Source organism: Phytophthora infestans, genomic scaffold, assembly GCF_000142945.1.
Source record: "Phytophthora infestans T30-4 supercont1.17 genomic scaffold, whole genome shotgun sequence".
Taxonomy (NCBI): domain Eukaryota; phylum Oomycota; class Peronosporomycetes; order Peronosporales; family Peronosporaceae; genus Phytophthora; species Phytophthora infestans.
The window spans coordinates 1,930,669-1,950,936 of NW_003303742.1; the positions used below are offsets into that span (position 1 = coordinate 1,930,669).

Consider the following 20,268-nt stretch of genomic DNA (forward strand, 5'->3'; position numbering starts at 1 on the left):
TCCTTACACTAATGAAGGCGTAGTGCGTCCTTGAGCCTCATTTTGGGAAATTCTTATAAAAAAAGAGCACATGCAACGAACGGTCTTGAGTTTCTCCTCTTCTTCTCTTGATCACATGGAGTTGCGGTGCTGCAAGCTGTTTCGGAACGTGAAGGCGCGTTCAAGGTGAGACGAGAGGTTGAGGGTACGGATGACTTCCTTGAGCGGCATGCGCGTCACGTCGATGTCGTTGATGGCGCACAACACGCTGCCTTTCTTGACGAGACTTGAGTTCTCGATGGTACTCTTCCTACCGTCGTACTTACGGACAAATCCGTCCACTACGGGAGCGCCAGAGTCGTCGCGATCCACTTGCAGCACGAGTCCGCACGGTCCGGGCGGCACGATGATTGTGATGAGTGGGTTGGCGCGCTGCTTCCAGTCTTCCTCCGTGACGGACTCGTCGTCGTCGCTCTCTTCATCTGGGAATGCGTACGAGTTCCAGCCGCGCTGTTTCCTTTGCTTGGCTGCGTCCTCGTCGCTACCCGAGTCTCTGCTGCTCTCTGTGGTGGCCAAGCTGCCTAGTGCCAGGCGAGAACTCAGCAGATTAAATTTACTACGAGGACTGAGCGGTGGCTCCTGTAGTTTGGCCCGGAAGGCGTCGGCTAAGGCCCGAGCGTTACCGGCGTATGTGTCGTCGCCTCCTTCTTCACGTGCATCGTCTGACAACGCGTACGTCTCACCGCGACTCAGTAGCAGCGAACTGTGCTCTGGATGCTGGAGATGATGATATTTTGGCGGGAAGGCGCCGTATTTTCCCACGACGGCGGCTACGCGACCGGTTTTCAGACTTCCTAGTCGGTCGTAGCCTAAGCCATTGAGCCCCTGGTCTTCCGGGCCGCCGCACGAGCACAACGCTGCACCCATGACGAAGTCTCTTGTGAAGGATCTCGCTTCGTTTGTGGCGTGAGTCTGCTGAGTTGGCTGGGAATTTATCGCATTGCGAAGAGACGAGACGGGACCATCCATTCATGTGGGCCACATCAGGTGGCATAGCTGCTGCAATTTTAGAACGACAGTTTCGTCGGCGCCGGAATGTCTTTCTTCACTGTGTTCATCGATGGAGTTCAGGTCGAACATGTTCATGCCAGCGAGGAGGCGGCACAAGGCAGTAGATAAAGGTGTTTTGAGCTAGGCAACTTGTGTGTGTGTTGCTGATGTTGGTCTCGTCGGGTTGTCCGCATTAGTGGGCGGAACAATTCAGGAACAAGTCGCAAGCAAATGTGTGATTTGCGCAAGAAGGGACAAGTCTCGCTAAATAATTGCCCTGTGAATAATAATAGCGGCAAAGCTCAGAGTAATATTTAATCAGCTGTTGTATCTTATTTGCGTGTGAAGTTTTATATATCTTCAGGTCGTAGAAGAAATGCGCCAAAACGTTCTTCACCCAGGTCATTCTTATGGCTACACAACCCTTATCGCCACATTGGGAATGGGTGCGCCTCGGTGTTAAACACGATCTCGTCAAGTGACAGAATATCTTCATCCGAGAAGAGCAGGAAGAGATACTTGAGCGTCTCTGCGATGAAGAAGCTCTCCATTGGCCCTGACTTCGTTTTTGGCTGACCGTACCAAACATTCAGAGTGCTGCGGTAGCCTCCGGCTTCAACCTGTGGCAGAAAAAAATGTTAAGGGGGCAACTGCAATCGCTGAGAAGCCCAACTGGAAATTTTTCAGATCACTGACCTTGCTCTGCTTTTCAAATGCGTTCATAATGATACGGCCGTACTCTCTGTAGATTTCGTCGCCTGTGACTCGATACAAGATCATCAAACTCTCCACCGTCTCGGGTCGCAAGAGATTGTAGTCTTGCTGGGGGAGCGCAAATAGTTCTTCCTCGATGTCATTTGGGTCCACTTGAGTAATGAACTGAGTTATATCAGGAGCCAATTGTGACGCCGACTGGAGATACATCTGCATTCAACCTCTAATTAGGTAAAATAATAATATCGAGAAGAAAGAAAAAAAAAACTTGCCTGGACGCAGGTTTCTGTAAGTTCCTTGGCCAGCTCCAGATGTGAAGTCGGCATACCGTGATAGTATCCTAGCGCCAACATTCCTGGCACGAAGCAGGTCAAGTGCTCCATGGCAGGCTCCAGTTCTCCAGTAGCAAGTAATTTGCCGATAAATGCGAAGTTTGATGGATACGAGTAGCCAACCAACTCGACTTCTATCGCCGCCACAGCTGTGACGTACATATCTCGGAGCTTGTTGTCGTGCTTCCCACTGAGCAACCACTGTTTTAAGAGATACTCGTAGTGACTGTCGCCTAAAGCGCCTACAGAGACGACGGACCCTGGCTGTGGCCTAGCAAAACCTTGTTAGTATTAGTACAAAAACTTACTGCGATACTCACAAACACCTCACTTTAAACTCTTCCAATCCATATCCACAGGAATTAACCCGTTGGAATAGCGCGTCTCGACTAAGTTGGCCATCTAAATAATCCCACAAGACACGTCAATTACTTCTTCGTTATCACATTACTGTTATAGAAATTGCTTCATGGATTTACTTACAATGCTGTTGACGTGGTTCACGGGAAGCAGAAACGATTCGTCGTCGGTGGCACGTGCAAGGTACGCAAATTCCAGTTGGAAGCTTCCTGCCTCCGACAACTGCGGCTCTCCGTAGCTATATTGGTCCTACAGCCACTCACCAGTTAGAATTTAATAACTTTATCTCTTCTCATGAAAGCTCCAACTACCTCGAGATCGACAGCTTGACAAGGAACGGAATCTTCACAGGTAAATCCCTTCTGAAGAGCCCGTCCAAGGCTATCCGCAAGGCTTAAAAAGTATTTTTCTTCTGAGAGATAGTACGCTGACAGCAAGCCGCCCAGTGATCGAATCGTAATTTCAAAGAAGCTCACAGTGCTCTTTTGAAACATAATATCGCTTAAATTCGTCTTGATCCATGTACTTGCCTCGTCAAATTCCTCGTGCAACCCCATTATAAAGAGCGTATCAAGCGAATCCACCGCCGTGAGAGCCATATCGTGACCGTAAACAGTTCCACCTTCGAGCTTCGGCATGCTGAGATAGTCACTCCAGCCTGCAAACTTCCGGTAACCACGCCAAGCATGACGCGTCATGTTCACCACCTTCTGCTGATCTTCATTGAAGCTCTGGCTGCGTTTCTTGTAGAGCTCTCGTAGACTCATGTCCACTCTGTCGCGGCGTGCCCGAAAGAACTGGCGATATCCCCGCCTCTCAGTCATCGCAGGTAGGTAGATCAAGTGCGCATACGTCAGCAGAACGAGGCTCAAAACTGCCATAGCTGCCACCATCGACCATAGCAGCTTCTGCCTTGCTCCACGCTTTGTGGCAATTCCCAAGACATGCTTCATCGCCACGAAGCTAGATTAATAATGAAGATTTATGCTGGAAGGTCGCTGACAACTTGCAAAAATGAATCATCAGTATCATTTCAAATGATACCACGTTACACCTGCAGTAATATTTCTTCTATTTTTTTTGCTGAATTTTATAAGTAGGCGATGACCATCACTCTGACAGCTTCAACTTGCGGTTCTAATTCTAGTCGTACTATTTTCTACATCGTGCCATGCTCTTGTTCCTTCGGAAGCCCTTTATCCGATGACGTCTGTGCGTGAAGGACCAGTCGATGGTGCACCATCCGCACGTGTGCGTGATCTGCACCGCAAACTACTGGAGCGAGTGCTTCTCCGCAGCGACACGCAGAGCGTCAAGGACGTCTTCCGACGCTACGATCGGGAGCGAGCGGGGGTGCTAACGCTGCAGCAATTTCGAGCCCTACTACGTGATCACGATTTTCTGGACACTGATGCGGATTTGCTACTGCGTCATCTGGGCACTAAAGACCAGAGTGTGTCGTTCCATGCCTTCATGGGCGACACACAGCTCGGAACAGAGCAGAATTATCCGCCTAAAAACATTAACGCCAGCAATTCTCCCAAGAAGGTCCAGCAGCTCTCGCAATTGCCAGAACAGAAGAAGAATGCGAATAGAAAACCCAAAGGGACAGTGAGTAAGGCCGGTAAACAAGCTGTTGAACTAGTGCAGGACCCAATGGAAGCCATCCGCACTAAACTGCGTCAACGCGTCATGGGCCATAGTAAATCTATCCGAGAAGTATTCATGGAGTATGACACTGACGGTAGTGGGTTCCTCGACTACGAGGAGTTCGGTCGCTTCATGGCAAAGTACGAATTTGCACCTGAGGAGACACAAACCATCGTCGACTATCTCGATCGAGATCGCTCTGGGACAGTCGACTACGACGAATTCGCAGCAGGATTACTATTCTGCCGACCGCCTATACAGGTCCCTGTTGCCTCTGCACACGCCCAAGCGGCCTCGAAAGCAGATGATAAAGTGTCAGCGCAGAGGACGAAACCTCAAGTAGCATCAACTCAACCTGCGCGAACTACTAAAACATCAAAAGAGACAGGCTATCAGCAAGTACTGGATTCAATACGAAGTCGATTTGGTGAAACGCTGAAGAAATCGAAGCAACTACGCGATATTAGGGCAGAGTTTGGTCGGTATGACGTGGATGGTAACAATTGTCTGGATCACCAAGAGTTTGGAGCGCTTTTAGTTGGCCTCGGCGTCAAGTTAAAAGCGGCTGAACTTCGGGCGGTACTGCAGGAAATCGACCCTGACGAGGATGAAAGAATCGACTTCCAGACGATCACCAAGCTACTAAACGCTCAAGAAACACTACCAGCAAACACCAAACGTATAAACAAGGAACAGCAGCAGCATAAAGCGTCTGTAAAACCAGATGATGAGGCTCTCGTGACATTTAGAAAATTCGATCGTGATGGCAGCGGAAAGCTCGAGTATGAAGCGTTCCGACGCCTAATGCATGGTCACGGAGTAACAGACGACAGCGAGATTGACGCTATGATCGATCAAGTCGATGTAGACGGCAGCGGCTCTATCAGTTATACTGAATTTGTGCGAGTATTTCCTCACCGGATACAGCACTCTTCGAGAGATACTTTGAAAATGGGTAACGATATTAACGCTAAGTTCGAGCAAGTTGACCGCGACGGAAGCGGCCAACTTGGCTACGCGGACTTTCGAAGGTTAATGCAGCACTATGGCGTGAAGGATAATGCCGAAATCGACGCACTAATTGATGAGATCGATGCGGACGGAAGCGGGTTTATCAGTCTTCAAGCATTTACACACGCCTTTGACCGAAGGGTACAGCCTTCTCCGAAAAAAGACAGTGAGGTATTAGCCAATCTTAGGATATCTGACCGTGACGAAAGGGGAGAACGAAAGCACGACGGGATTCCACGTATAATGCACAAGTCCGGGGTAAGTGACAAGGATCCAAGTGGCACGTTGGCTGACGAAATCGATACACACGATCAAAATCTAAAGCCTACAGTGAGGAGCACTCGACAACACCTAGATTGTGTTTCTGAAGCTAAAAGCAGCGAGATACGATTAGAAAAGAAAGCGTCTCAAGCGGAGGATGAGCACAATACCAGGTCGAGACTAGTAGCGCTTCAGGAACAAGAACTGCAGTTCATGGAGCGCGTACTTCGCAGACATAATTCGATTGAGAATGGTTTCCGGCATTTTGATCGCGAAGGTCGAAACGAAATGGATTCTGAGCAATTCCGCGATTTCATGGGCCAGTACGGAATTACGGAGGAAGCCAGTATCTCGATGCTGCTCAAGCGGTTGGACGCTGATAATTCAGGTACCATTGATCTCCACGAGTTCTTGTCAGTGTTCAACGCCCAACGTCTCGCGCGTCATAAAGGAGGCACTACAAGACCTGCTGTCCGTGATGATAAATATCTGAATACTGCAGCAAAAAGCGTTGCACATGGTGATAAACGGCAAAATGGTGTCGCGAATAGCGATGGTCATCGTGTTGTTAGGCGAGGCGTCAAAGCTGAAGTTGCCAGTGTCTCGACCGGAGCACAGGATACTAAAAGTGGGAATAGTTCTGGAAATGGGAATAGAGCGGGGAATGCCGCTCGATTGCGAGAACTTGAAGAGAAATGGATTCGTGGAGCTCTGACTGGCCATGACTCATTGCGGCTAGCGTTTGCAAGTGTCGACCGTGACCAGGATGGTGAAATTAGTGGCGACGAGTTCCGTAGCCTCATGAATCTACACGGAATCTGCGATGAACAAGACGTTGCCTCGTTGATGAAGAAGCTAGATGTCGATGGAAATGGCTGCATCGGATACGAAGAATTCGAGAGCATTTTCCACGAGACTCGAGTGAGCAAATCCCCACAAATCTCGGTTGCCAAGCCAGCTGTCGCTGTCGCTCCAGTTGAGTCAAAGAATGCTCGAGGTGCACGCATGCGAGACCTGCAGATCAAGTGGATGAAGCGCGTATTGAGCTGTCACGATTCAATCGAGACTGCGTTTTACCAGTACGACGAGGACGGCAACGGTGAGCTGGATCACGACGAGTTTCGCCACTTTATGAAGAGATACGGTATCGTGAAAAACGACGATATCGAGACGTTAATCAAACGTCTCGATACCGACGGATCAGGGACGATCTCGTTTGAAGCGTTTTCTGTAATTTTCAATCCTCTGCGACTCAATCCAGCTCTACACTAAGGATCAGTGCGATGGCGGCTGCTGCGAACGAGGAAATCTTCGATCCAGAATAACTGGAATCCATTCTAGAGATCGAACGCGAGCTGGCGCAGCGTATGGCGCATCAAACTCGTGATCTGCGTCTTGCATTCCGCAAATTTGACACCAATGGCAACGGTCTGCTAGAATATAAGGAGTTCCGGAGCGTCTTGAAGTCGTATCGGCTGCCTGAAATGGAGATCCGCAAGGTCATTCGTCACCTGGATCGTGACGTATCAGGGTTCATCGACTATAAGGAATTCATCGCGGGGTTTGGTGCCCTCAAAGAAAGCGCAGCAGCTGCGCCTGTAACTCAGAAAAAGGTTGAGAAGCGTGTGTCGCCTGGAAAGGGTAAAGCGAAGACGAAGGTTCACGTTCGTCGCTCGCCCTCCAAACCGCAGCGCTTAAAGCCTGTGTCACCAGAAACGCTGAAGAAGACGATGCTCGAGAGGATACTCGCGATTCACGGGACTGTCCAAGGCGCGTTCCGTGAGTATGACCTCGACAAAGAAGGCAGTCTCAACGAGGCCCAATTCGGGAAATTGGTGCTGGATTGCGAGTTTTCGAGAGATGAAGCAGCTCTTCTTCTTGATATTTTTGATCAAGATCAGTCAGGAACAGTAGAGTACCAGGAATTCTTAGCCCAGCTCGTCGTGAAAGGAGTTCAATAGAGAAATACAGGCTTGAAGTCAAGTACAAGTCCAGTGGGGTAAGATCAACGATGTTCCATTCAAATTGCCCTTAGCTAAGGTTTGATGTGACGTTTTGTAAGTGACACTTCAACTTGGGACGGTTTTGATCTGGACACAGAAGATCCAATTGTTACGAAAGGTTGCATTGATACCCGCAGCCAGCAGTTGCGTAAAGGCGTTAGTGTATCCACGATGGAGACAGGGGATACACCTCGATGGCATCGCAAATGGCTTGCAATGCTAGGGATACTAGGATGGCTGTTCCTCTGTCGCTACCGAGTCATGGGCTACCTGCTCTCCAAAGCTGTCACATTCCAGTTATTAAAATCCCGTTCGCGCAATTCCAAGCCTGCCCCTGTTACAGTTCGAGTGGAACGAGTATCCCTCCAGCCATTATGTTTCTTCAATGTGGAGCTCAGTGGCAGTGGATCCACGTGCTGGCGTGTGATACTCACAAAAGTAGAAGTACAAAGCCACGTGAAGGAATTCTTCGAGTCGTTTGGACTCGTCAAAATTTGTGTTCTGGCGATAGATGAAATTATCGGAGATGTGGATAAAATTGACGACGAAGTGCTGCGAGATGCGTTTTTACCCAAAAAGACAAAAGCGGAGAACGCAGACACGCGACGTGAGTGCAAATCCAGTTGGCGCTTTTTGACTTTTTTTCAAACCTAACTTTGTGTCTTTTGTCTAGCCAAAATGAATCCAATCTGCTATCTGCGTTTTGTGGATCTCAAAGTGCAAAGTATCCGTCTTCGCATTAACTGTATGGGGACGACGACTAAGCTCTTGTGTCAAGGGCTATACGTTGGAATCACCGACGTCTTTGTCCAGCATGACATGCTGCAGCTGAAGGTGCAAACGAAGTCAATGATCGTCCAAAGCTCCAGTCAAAGTGAAGGTGAAGCGGTAAATAACGAGAGTGACGGAAGGGATGGGCTACGTATGGAAATCCCGGACACTAGTGCTGTTTTCGACCTGAATCTGCGGAACCAGCGCTTCCTTGGGTGTAAAATGACTGGGAGTCAAGAGCAGACAACCAATCTCGTCGTGGCGACAGCTTTCATGGAGCGTGTGCTTACGGCAAGAAATGATTTTTTTCGAAAGGAAAAAATTGTTGTCGGTGACACAAAATCGAGTCATTCGGGGGATTCCTCTAGGGTAGCGACGCCATCGGAGGTCGAACTCGACTGCTTTAGCCTCAGCATTACAATCGTGAACGAAGTGGAATCGGGTGGCTTTGTCCCTATACAATTTTGCGCTGATGTCCGAAAGCTAAAGTGCATAAAGCAGATCAAAGATGTGGCTGAAGATGAAGTATCGGACACTCCAGGAGTGCGAGTGCAAGTACACGCTTTATTTCAGAACGCGCGTGTCCACAACTTGGCTTCAAATAAAAAAATGGCATCGGTGTGTTCCATCGAAGTTCGAGCAAATCAAACAGCACGACACCGTGGAGTTCTCGCTGGAGCGTTCGACAAGGTTGAGATTTTCTTAAGCCATCGCTCCGAGAAGATATTCCGCTCGTTGATAGCTGCCCAAGGACGTGTGGAAAAACTTCAGATCGAAGCGAGAAGGATGCTAGAGCCAAATTTGATCGCCAGCGCTAGGAAAGACCGCATTCATTGGAATGTAGAAATTGAAGTTACGTCGTGGATGATGTCATTTAAGGCCTTTGCTAAGGACGGTGGGACAGACGACTTGACGGCGTATGGAATGGCTACATCGGTTCAAACCCCACTAGCTCCCGTCCTGGGGGAAAATGGCTCGTCGTTTATCAAGCGCTCCGTCGTGATTCAACACACTTCTGTTGACGTGACACCGAATGGAAACAATCCACACTCAGCGGTGTTTGGAGGCGCTGAGCTGAGTCTAAGTACTTCACTGAATCCACCCGAAAAGACCAAAACAATTGGGATGTCTGTCAAATTTGAGTTCGTCTCGATCAATGGGTTACTGTCGGATAATAGTGGCAAAGCGAGTCGATTTCCCGCGATATATTTACACGACGTCAGAGTCGATCGCCGAGAAAAAGTATCAACTGACGTCTCGGAAGTGGATCTGGATATTCATATGGAGAACGCAGACGTCAAGTGGCACTACCGTCAACATCAGACCTTCCTCCTTGAATGGGCTGCGACTAAAAACATAATCGATCAGCTGGATTTGTTACTGTCGAGTTCGTCAAAGAAAACTTGGACACCAACCGATCAGGTAGTACCGAAGATATTAAGTACGAACGTTTACTCGAAAGACACCGCGATAGACGTGATCGACATCCCTGGGGTAGCTCTATTGACCACGTTCTGCTTAGTAGAGACCAAGGTGAATCACCGTTCAACGCAGTTATCTGTTACCACGGCAGTTAACTCGACAAACGCGAGTGTACGATGGGGAGAGAGTCCGTCACGAATTAACTTAACCAACGTAACATTCCAGAACCGAAGTAGTCTAGGAAGACAAAGATACCTGACCAAGGTCCCGACTCAAAGTGACATCCGGTGTGCTTCATTGGAAGCGCATCTTCGTCCTCAAAGTCGAATGTTACTTTTGTTCCTGCGTCTCGATCAACTCGTGAGTGGACCATCCAAGACTGATATTGAGAAGCGTTCTTCTGTTCAGGGAATTTCTTTCGTTTGTGGAAAACTTACAATCGAGTTGCAGTCGAAAGATGAGATTGCTAGCGTTGAATTCACTACACTTGGCGTCAAAATGACTCGATGCACTCCACGAGAGATAACCGAGACCATGACGCGAGTGGTGCAGTGCTTGAGGAAGGAAGAGCTTGCTGGACGAGCTTTCACACAAGTGGCACACCAAGTTATGGTCCTCGAAGGAGCAGCTTCTGCTAGTGCCATTACGGCTGCGATTCCGTTGAAAAACCTGGTTGAGTTGCAGCACACAGAGCTGCATTTTGCGATTACAGACGTGGAGTGGAGTCGACTGTTAAACTGGGAAAACGACGCTGTTGTGCCACGTACCACAAGTTTTGACTTGAGTATGTTGACAGAGAGAATTCAGTTGGCGATGGAGAGGAAATTGTTTGAGAATCTGCTCCACTTGATGCCCATTCTTCAAGAAGCTTTCGATACCAAAGAGACGGAAACTAGTGCAAGTAGTCAAGCGGTGGCGGAGCAGCCAAGCTTTCGTCTACGCTTTGTGGGAAACCTCGATATAGCGTTCCAAAATGCCGAGCTAACATGTCCTTATGGTGACAAGGAACAGATCGGAAGTAAAGTTACGCGAGTTCTTCTCGGTGAAGTGGCGTTCAACTTGCGTCAGTTCCAAGTCATAGGGTTCAAATGTTCCCCTCTGCGTGTCATGCTTGAAGACGCAGACTTCATCGAACGCAGCGACACGAGGATTCGTAGCGGTGACGACTCGTTGCAGCTCCTTTTCGTTCCCCAAGTTAGCGTCAACACATTTGTCCACTGGCACCACGGGATCCAACACTCTGGTCAGCTCCAGTTCGCCTTGTCTTTGGAAATCGCTCTCGGACACACGCACTCGTACGATCAGCCCACTCACGTTCCTATTGTGGACGAAGCTCTGGTGTCTTTGAATTGGGATTGTGTGGTCCCGTGGCTCATCTACATGATAACGGACGACAATGGCGAGTACCCCGTTGAAAAGCCCACTAAGGAGACTTCAAATGATGCCAAACACGTACAGTGCGTAGGCGTGCAATGGGATTTATCCGTCAACTCGATCCAGTTCGCTTGGTGGGATACCGCGACGCAGGACATTGGGATGCTGGTCGTCGCCAATGAGTTTCTAACGCATGGCTTACTACGGATGGACAGCTCGGAGTTCGACGATAGGGCATCGGAATGGAAGCTCTGGGAAGCGACGGTATACCTCCATTTGTTCCGAGGATATCTGCTCCATGTCGAGGACGATTTTGTCGCCGGTGAGAAGAGTATCCCTGAGATTCTCCCTTTTGGAGCGGAACTGGCTTCGAACTTCTCGTTAGAAACGGTTGGAACCAGTTATCGCAACTCGTACACACCGGACGATGACGAAGACTGGGAAGCTCTGGATGAAGAAGTGACGCACATGTTCGCTCCGTCAAGCGCCAATATCTTCGAGAAGATGCACGACGAGTTTGTTCCCATAGACTACGAGTTCGGCATCTCGACTCGTCCAAAACCTGGACGACAAGACACGACGGTACGCCTCTCTTTGCTCCATGTCCCGAGCGCATCAGCAGCGCTGTCTCCGCCGAAGTCGCCTCGATCAGCGAAGAACTGGACGCAGAACATTAAAAGCAAATTATCGCGCCTTAATCGCCGATCTGCGTCGATGGACAATCTCTTCCTCAAAGACGGCTCTTGTCCGATCCAAGTTGACGCCATGCGGCTCCTGTGGACGCTTCAAACTCGAGACAGCGTGTTCTACATGGTCTCGACGACGATCGACAGTCTCCGACTGCTCTGGGATGCTCGACGGAATGCTGGGAAGGAAAACGTCGACCGAAATGCTGCCGAACCGAGCTCGCTGTCGCCTTCCAAGCGAGCAAAGCGAAGTAGTTTTCGACCTCCCTCCGTCGTGTCCGATGCCAACGCGAGTGACGCCATCGTGAGGAGTTCAAGATTCGTAAGTCGGCGAGGAAGCACTAGAGATACACTACTCGACTTGCTGCAACAAGGGAAGCTCGGTATGGCCCAGGAAGACCGCGAGTCGTCGTCCAGATCGATTGACGAAGAGACAGAGTCCACTCGTGAGAGTCTTGGTGAAGACCCGAGTGACTATGGCGCTCCGAGCACTGCAATAGCCATGAAAGCGTACACTGTGGACATCCACGACGTGCAGATCAATGTTCGCGAAGAAAACACACGTAGTAATGTGCTGTTGGCATCCAAGCACATCCACTTTGAGATCGGCACGGATGCGAGTGATACCAACACGATTGCGAACGTAACATTCGACAATGTTACTGCACACGTGGCCCCAATCGACGTGGATATTACTGCTGGCGTGTTGTGGTACTCGCACTCGAACACCGGTTCGGGCTCAGCCTTGTTGAAGCAGATAATGGAGGAATGCTCACTCACCAGCTCGTACACGCACACGCAGAGCACGGGCGCCACCAGCACCGAAGTGGATCTGTCGTTCTTGCAGCTCTCCACTGACAGACATCAGTTCTACCAGCTCATGAACGTGATTCGCCATGTGTTGCTAGCGCCCCCGTCAGTAGCCAGACGACCCAAACGCACCTTCACTCCAAGAACATACTCGACCGAGTCCCCGCGACTGGAGACCAGCGATATCGCGGTGTTCACTCCGCCAACCACGACCAACACACTGGCAGCATCGACGTCTGCCAAGAAACTCCACGTGTTGCTGGAAGAAGAGCTGCGGAACCGAGAGATCCGTACGAGAGGGACGTCGTCGCGCATCAAAGCGACAGCTCTCAAGGCCATCTCGTCCAAAGTCGTGGGGATGCAATGGAAACTGCGGCTAAGTCCCGAGATTACTGGCGCTGACCACGAGTTCGTCGGCATCCGCATCACCGGGTTTACAGGCTGCCATACGTACTTCACCAACCACTGTACGAAGCTCACGTTGAACCTCCAATGGCTGGAGATAAATAACTTGCATCCAGGTCCGTCGTCCGCTGCTTTCGAGGACTCGACTGCAGTGTTGAAAGCGAAACTTCTGGTCGATAAACGGCTCGAGAGCAGCACTACAGGTAACCAGAAGGGGATGCTCGTGGTTCGTGCGGAGAGCGGCCCCATCGTCCGTGTGCACGGCCAGAAGCTGCGTGTCCTGGAAGTTCTGGAGGTCAGTATGTTCCCCGAAGTGTCCAACATGATTGTCATCCAGCTCGCAGCCGATTTCTACGAGCTTATCTACAAATTCTTCTTCGAGAACATCTCGCCAACGCCGCAGAACTCGGAGCAAGTGTTTCTAGGTCGGAAATCGACCTTCGGGCCCGTGTTGCCCACAGTATCGGGCAGTGCTCCGTCGCTGGGTCCGAAAGGAGGCAGCTCTCCCTTCATGAAGTCGCGGGTGTCGCAAACTTCGCCCTCGCCACAGAGCTCGCTGCTCCCGCTACGCAAGAGCAACTCGGCGAACAGTATGCTGGCGGAATCCACCAATACCGGTGGGCCCAACTCGCCGAATTCCGTCTTCAGCACCGAAGAAATTCCCGATGACAGCGACTCGACCGCCACGGACGACTGCGAGTTGTTTTACGTCAAATACGTGCGCGTGGGGAACGTCCGTCTGCGCATCAACTGCAACGGCTTCTTCGTCAACTTGAGCCACTTCGACTTGGATCTCCCGCCGTATCTGTGTCAGAGCAAACTCTGCACGAGTAAGAAGCTGCTCCAGAAGTTCGAGTCACATCTGAAATGGTACATCACAAAGGAGAGCGCGTCGTCCGGACTCTCGCAATTCAAGAACAAAATCCTCAAATGGACACCGTCGTCGTCGTCTGCAGATGGCAAGAAAGACAAAAGTAAGAAGCAAGAGGAAGACACGGCAGCGGCGAACGCGCAGGTCTTGTTCGGGCCGTACTCCGGGACGTCAACATAATGCCAACTTGCTGTATTTTCTGACTGCCATGTCGTCGTACCAATGCGACGAAATACAGCCGCGAGCACTGAAATTCTTACAAAATGCACTCGATGCACTCTTTAATGCGGCGGAGGAAGTTGAAAGCACCTGTGTCGCGAGGCTAGCAGGTAGAACATACACGTCCGATTCAGCGCATACCCCGACGCATAGCTTCTAATTAAAATACCTCAGTGAAGCCGCTGTCTTTGCGTGTCTGCATGACTTCGATAAACTCCTTGGTGGACAAATGTCCGTCACCTAATCGTCATGCCAGACGCTTATCAGTTTAATCTTAGAAAAAAGTCAAGGACCAATACTCACCGTCAAGGTCGAAGAGTGCGAAGAGAATGTCGATCTGTAGAGCAGTAACCGGCTTGGTGTTCTTGCTTGCACGCACTGCCGCTCTCGTGGCCCGCTGGAATTGCTCTACATTGGATCAAATGGTGAGGATGCTGACCAAACACCCACATACAAACAGCGGGAGTGTCGAAACTTACCTTTGTCCACTCCGTGAGCTTGCATGACGAGATCCATCGCCACCTTGAGCTCGTCCAGATGTTCGAGGAACACGTTGAAATCCATGAACTCTTGCTCCGTGATGTGGCCCTGCATTCAGCAGCAGTAGTTAGATCAGGCTTGAGCATGCATGTCCTTATGAACTCGACAGTGTAACGAACGCTTAGATGCTGCAGCTTGTCCACACGCTCAACCCACTGCTCGATGTGACGCTGTAAAACATTCTCCACAGTTAGTGTTGCAGTCAATCTCAGCGTCTCGGTGGTAAACTACATCCAACCTGGTCGACGTGCGAGACCAAGAACATGCCGAACTCTCGAGGTGACAGCGTCCTGTCTCCGTCAACATCATACTGCTCGAAGTAATCCGTCGTCAAGGAGAAACATCGAAATAGATATTGTAATATAAACCCCCATCAAGCAGCAGACAACGTAAGGTGGAAAGGATATCTGAATGCGCATGATCTCCTGCTTCAGCTCCCGACGGAATGCACAGAAGTCGTCGTAGGACAGGGACCTCGTGGCCAGCTCCCCGAACAAGTGCTTGAAGATCGGCACATCGTCGTCATGCAGTGATCGATCCTGACGACCCGCGGGCGTACGCAACCGCATCAGCTCCATGATCTAAAAAACAGCGAAAAAAATAAATTACCGAGTTTCTTTGCACGTTGTATAATATAGCACCGTCCCACCTGTTTAAATTCCCGGTGATCCAGCTCGCCATTGTCGTCTGCATCGAACATCTTGAACGCCAATTCGAATTGTCGCTCGGGAACTAGGCAAAAAAAATGTAAAAAAAACAAAATTCTGAAAAATAAAATAAATAACTTACTGGCAAGGAGCGTTCTGAAGAACATGTACTCTGGGTAATTGATGAGGCCATCTCCGTCCGCGTCCACCAAGTCGAAGAAAGTTTTGGGGCGTTGTGGGCCTCCGTGCATGACCACGAACTGGTCGAACTCTGCGTTGGTCACTTGTAAGGCCTTGAGCGTCTTCGTGTGCGTCTCGAAGTCCACGTGCTGCTCTTCCCTGAACGCCAATAGCTCTTCAATGTCTTTTTTGGACACATTCGCATTGTCAATTAGGAGTTTCTGCACACGTCGCAGATACTCGTCCGCCACGTCCTTAGAGATCTTGTCGCTGCTTGCTTTGGCATTGAATTTCGGGTTCTTGGAGGCGATGGGGGCTCCGTGACGGTAAGTGTAGGGCGTCACGGCTCGAGCCAGATCGTCTCTGGTCATGAAGTACTCTTTCTCGATCTCCACGCTTGAAAAATACTCGAAAACGCGCTCTGGGGAGCTGAATTTACGCAAGCGGTTCTCATAGTTGCCCACGGTCCGCTCTGTGAAGGTTGGTTTGTCGAATTGGGCAGACTCTAAGCGTGTGGGAGGGGTAGAGGACACGACGGAGACGCTACTGGCAACTGCTAATGCCGCCGCCGCTGGCGACGAGCGTAGAGAGCGAAGCAACAAGCGCGACATGGCACGAGGGGGTGCACTTGCTTCAAGACAATTGATCGACTAATCGCAGATTATTGTGATTGTAAAATAAAGTGCAATGCAAATTTTAAATTTACAACTCTGTAGTACAGTACATAAGTAGTATACTGTGTCGGAACCACCAGATTTTTTCCTACATGTACATGTACCAGCAATAATTAATACTACGTAGTACTACGCTCTGCAATATAGTACTATAGTACTACGTTCTTAGTAGTAGTTTCAAAACATGAGGTACTACACAACCTGTCTTAGATTGATATTTTACTGTTGTACTACTTCTTGTAGAGCACGGTATTACTTCGTACCACGTAATAATATGAGAAACATAAAAATGCTGATGAAATGTCATCGTGTTTTATGGTGAGCTGAGCTCTTAAGGTATGGTCTGCTAAATAAGTTTGCTATGGGTGGTGCACTTCTTTCTCGGCGCGAAAAATATCATTTCGAGGCGATACCAGGATAGGGCCCTTGTGGGTACTGGATCAGTTGACACACTGAGCACTTCAGTCAACATCCATGTCCACCGGCTCGTCGTTATCTTCTGGGAGCTCTTCGAATCGCACAAAGTGCTCGTCCTCGCTCTCCGAGGCGTCGGTTTCTGTTTGCTTGTCGTCTTCCACGAGCTCGACTCGCGGGGAACGAGCCGAGGGCATTGACTGGTACGGATTAAACACAACCATGGCGCGACAAGAAGCGTCACCTGGGATCTCAATGGGCCGCTCGGCAGCCATGTAGTCGTCGTGTCGCATTGTCTTCCACGGGAAATCTGCCTCTGCTGCTGGTGCTGAGAACACTAGCGGTCTCTTTTTGCCAGCTTCGGGGGCTGCTGGGACGATAGCCCTGTTGGTCCGCCAGGTGGTTCGTGGGGTCGAGGCCTCCTCGTCAGTCATATCCGAGTCCACTTCCTTCTTGGGCGAGTCCGTAGGTGACGAGACCCGCATCCGTTTAAAACCGTCCATTACCGCACTGCGTTCGTGTCGCCGCCACGGGTATTGTTGCGCATCTTCATCGGTGTCGCTGTCTTGGTCGCGGGACCGCTTCAAAGGGGTGCCCATGATGCCGCGGGCGCGTCCAAAGCTGCGTTGGCGCAAAGCGTTTTGACTGCGCTCGAAGAGATAACCGGCCTGGCTGTTGAGGCCGCACACGCCTCCGCTGTTGAAGGATCGCATTGTGTCGTGGGTTCTGCTTCTTGGTCGCACGTAGACAATTGAATTGTGGCAGCCACTCCCGCCAGCCAGTAAACTTTGTTCCTTTTTGTTTCAAGCGTCGTTGTATTGGTAGCAGCACATCAAAAGGAGGGGCGACGTGACTTTTATTGTGATAAGTACAGCATGAAGCGGTATAATCAGAATGGTAATCTCTCCTCCTGTCTCGAAAAGTGGCGTTTTTCTGCGAGTGTCTCGAATTCTTCTCGAACAATCGAACTATTTCTAAACGGACAGGAGAGCTCTCTTGTAGAGAGACTCTCGAATCGAACCTCCTCGAAAAGCTTCAATCATGGCGCAACCTCTTGCAGCTCCAGCGTCCGCTCTGGCGCCGTGGCGCGAGCGTCTCGTGGCCTCTAAAGTGTTCATGCGCTATGACTACGCGTGGTACGTGTCTTCTCTCGCTAATCACGCAACTTGCAATACAGTTACACCAATCTAACCTATTTAAAACTTACAGGAAAGAGGCCGAGCTCCAGCGGGCTGAACACCGAATCACCGGTATCGCCTGCCGGCTTTTGTACCTCCACGCCTCGTGGGTGGAGACGTACAACCACACAACATCATCCAGTTCCTCTCATCCACGTACTAAGGTTTACATCGAGGACAATGGTTTCCCAGAGTTCCAGGAGCGAGTATCGAAAGCCTGTGAGCTCATGGGCTACGACATTGTGTCCGATTCATTGACTGCACACTTGGTGTTTCTATACGTGGCTCCTCCCGGCGAGCGACGCAGTGACGACAGTCAATACAAGACCTTTCAGGCGGTAGTGGAGCACTCAAAGGCTCTTCCGGACAACGAGAAGCCCATGTTCTGCGTCTTACTGGGGGACGCTGATTTCTTACCCCTCCCTAAGACGGAGGAGGATGAGAACCTGCGCAGTCTTAGTGACTTTGCCATCTCCCAGGAGTTCGCTCCTATTGCTAGCGAGGCGGACTATGGGTCGGTGGCTCAGTTCGCTGTAGAGTTTGTCCCTGCTAGCCACGAGAGTTTGAGCAACGAGTTTAAAGAGGACAAGACGAGGAAACTGGACTCGTTGATGAGCAGGTTTGGGTGTGTTGGCCAGAACCTCATGCATCATACCGAGAAGTGGGACTTCTATGCCCCCTGTGAGAGCGTCTTTTGCCATGGCGAAGACGATCCGAACGGAGTGACCCACCCTAGCGAAGAGGACACGATGTTTTGGTTCAAAGAGACTAAGGGTAAGACGTGCGACCAATGCCATGCTCCAAGTGACAAGTTGTCGAAGTGTGCGCGGTGTCGGGATGCAGTATACTGCTCGCGGGATTGCCAGAAGGAGGCCTGGAAGTTGCATAAACGACTGTGTGGAAAGACCACCGAGGAAATTACTGCATCCGATGATGAAGTGAAAAAATAATAGAAATAAAACACGCCTTACTACGATAGTGCATTTCGGTATCAACGGTACGTCGAAGTAGCGTTCATCAAGAGCCGCTTCTTACCCACAGTCGGCCTCGTTTTCCTGACATTCAAATTGAAACTAAACGCAACTGCTCGAATCCGAACGTTTGTCGACACTTGCGTTGAGCAAAACGCTGGTAACCAGCGGCTGGTTCCACGCCATTCAAACGGAATGACTTTTCAGTTACTGGAAAGATGAAATCGTCAATCACATTAAAAGGAACTGCAAAACAGACCTCCACTTTGTGCAGCCAGATCGTCGATGACGTTGTAGTGAAACGAGACAACAAGTCCTTAAAATCGTCGATCTTTAACGAATATTTTTTTGCAGCACGCCCCACCAGAACAAAGCGAGCGAACATTTTCATGGAAAACCCTGCCTTTCCTGACCTCGATATCCGCATTATTCAGCTCCAATAACTCAACAAATACAGCGTCGTAGCCACCTTGACTCCATCTAGTGGGGACCAGCCATTTCTTGGACAGACTTAGACAAACAAAATCTTTTGGATCGACACGCAGCACCTATTTTGCTGTCCATACCTCGTCCTCGCAAAGTTTCTCATTTTGGATGTTATAGCAGTGAACGCCTCCATTGGCAAGCGAAGAGTAGAACGACATCTCAAATAGATAGCCATCCATTATAGAGTTCTTCGCAAGAACCTTCATAAGGGCTTGTAGTTTGTTCGGGGCAATACGCAGCGCAATTTCTCTTGCCGCGAACGAACTTACGATACAAGGTACTAATAGTGACGAAGCATTCCGGCTGTCCGGATACCGAGAAAATAAATTGTGTATCACAGCAGCTGAATTGATCGAACTGGTCCATCAAGACATTGGACGATGCCAGAGGTCCCTGAGCGCAACAACTTCATCGCGAGCTCAGCACCGACGTCAAACATCATTCTCGCATTTCCGCCGGCAATAAAAAACTTCTCATCTACATTTTGTCACTTTGATTTTACCTGTCGCCATTTTGAAGTTGAAAAGGTGTAGCACTTCCATCCGCTTGTTTAATGAAATCGATCTTTCAGCAGTGAACATCGTCTTCACAAGCTTAAAGAATTCGTCGTTTTTCATTGCCTCTCCATAGTCGCTCAGCGTCCATGATGATAACCTAAATAATTGTTCATCTATATGTAGTACACCCCGCTCCGAGATATCCAGAATAGTTGGCTTTGCGGATGGAGAATTTCTCCATACAGGGATGCCGAAAGATAAATTGGTGCTGCAATTATTGCAATAAGAAAGCACCAATTATCTATTGGAGGCTTTCTAAAGAGGAATTCATATTATTTATTTTTGCTTCGTTGTAGCACCAATAATCTATTGGGCGGTGTTCAACATTCTTTAGTACTTGTGCCCTCGCTGTGTACCAATTTTGCTGCACCAATAATCTATTTTCTGAGTTGAGGAAGCTCAATAATCTATTTTGGTCTTGCCAGTTCTCTTACCCAGTTAATTATTTTCTGCTTTGATTAGCAATAGATAAAAATGCAATATTCGGCATCCCTGTGGAGAAACGGCCATGCTATCCAAACTGGTCATCTCGGTGGGCGGGATGGAATTATAGCGCTCGGGACGCCAATCCTCCCCAAGCGATACCATCGAGCAAACAATCACGACACGCCGGTACTTTGGGTTCTGGAGGCGCCAAAACGCGCAGGATTCCAAGGTAATATCGGGAATCTCCTTCTTTACGGTACCCATCGAGAAATACAAC

At 49.7% G+C, this 20,268-nt stretch overlaps 7 protein-coding genes across 7 annotated transcripts; 3 read left to right on the forward strand and 4 right to left on the reverse strand.

The window, feature by feature from the left end:
• Positions 1–56: 56 nt before the first annotated feature.
• Positions 57–936, reverse strand: PITG_10148 (uncharacterized protein; the record flags this gene model as incomplete). Its single annotated transcript, XM_002902628.1, has 1 exon — positions 57–936. The coding sequence occupies one exon, from the start codon at positions 904–906 to the stop codon at positions 112–114; it is 795 nt and encodes a 264-aa protein (XP_002902674.1).
• A 518-nt stretch (positions 937–1,454) lies between these two features.
• On the reverse strand, positions 1,455–3,328 carry PITG_10149 (mannosyl-oligosaccharide 1,2-alpha-mannosidase, putative; the record flags this gene model as incomplete). Its single annotated transcript, XM_002902629.1, has 6 exons — positions 1,455–1,649; positions 1,726–1,953; positions 2,022–2,346; positions 2,407–2,477; positions 2,559–2,684; positions 2,759–3,328. 6 exons carry the CDS (start codon positions 3,326–3,328, stop codon positions 1,455–1,457), a joined length of 1,515 nt encoding a protein of 504 aa, XP_002902675.1.
• Positions 3,329–3,638: 310 nt separating this feature from the next.
• On the forward strand, positions 3,639–7,318 carry PITG_10150 (uncharacterized protein; the record flags this gene model as incomplete). The annotated part of the gene is made up of 7 exons (XM_002902630.1): positions 3,639–4,346; positions 4,482–4,991; positions 5,067–5,426; positions 5,481–5,832; positions 6,016–6,278; positions 6,345–6,587; positions 6,701–7,318. 7 exons carry the CDS (start codon positions 3,639–3,641, stop codon positions 7,316–7,318), a joined length of 3,054 nt encoding a protein of 1,017 aa, XP_002902676.1.
• Positions 7,319–7,531: 213 nt separating this feature from the next.
• Positions 7,532–13,879, forward strand: PITG_10151 (uncharacterized protein; the record flags this gene model as incomplete). The annotated part of the gene is made up of 6 exons (XM_002902631.1): positions 7,532–7,982; positions 8,034–8,413; positions 8,519–8,605; positions 8,705–11,838; positions 11,932–13,351; positions 13,403–13,879. The coding sequence occupies 6 exons, from the start codon at positions 7,532–7,534 to the stop codon at positions 13,877–13,879; spliced, it is 5,949 nt and encodes a 1,982-aa protein (XP_002902677.1).
• Positions 13,880–13,955: 76 nt separating this feature from the next.
• PITG_10152 (calcium-binding atopy-related autoantigen-like protein) lies at positions 13,956–15,876 on the reverse strand (the record flags this gene model as incomplete). Its single annotated transcript, XM_002902632.1, has 9 exons — positions 13,956–14,021; positions 14,088–14,158; positions 14,222–14,326; positions 14,398–14,506; positions 14,578–14,628; positions 14,697–14,771; positions 14,848–15,039; positions 15,108–15,190; positions 15,248–15,876. The coding sequence occupies 9 exons, from the start codon at positions 15,654–15,656 to the stop codon at positions 13,956–13,958; spliced, it is 1,161 nt and encodes a 386-aa protein (XP_002902678.1).
• Positions 15,877–16,249: 373 nt separating this feature from the next.
• Positions 16,250–17,117, reverse strand: PITG_10153 (uncharacterized protein; the record flags this gene model as incomplete). Its single annotated transcript, XM_002902633.1, has 1 exon — positions 16,250–17,117. The coding sequence occupies one exon, from the start codon at positions 17,084–17,086 to the stop codon at positions 16,421–16,423; it is 666 nt and encodes a 221-aa protein (XP_002902679.1).
• Positions 17,118–17,361: 244 nt separating this feature from the next.
• PITG_10154 (uncharacterized protein) lies at positions 17,362–18,519 on the forward strand (the record flags this gene model as incomplete). The annotated part of the gene is made up of 2 exons (XM_002902634.1): positions 17,362–17,509; positions 17,583–18,519. 2 exons carry the CDS (start codon positions 17,415–17,417, stop codon positions 18,499–18,501), a joined length of 1,014 nt encoding a protein of 337 aa, XP_002902680.1.
• Positions 18,520–20,268: the final 1,749 nt, after the last annotated feature.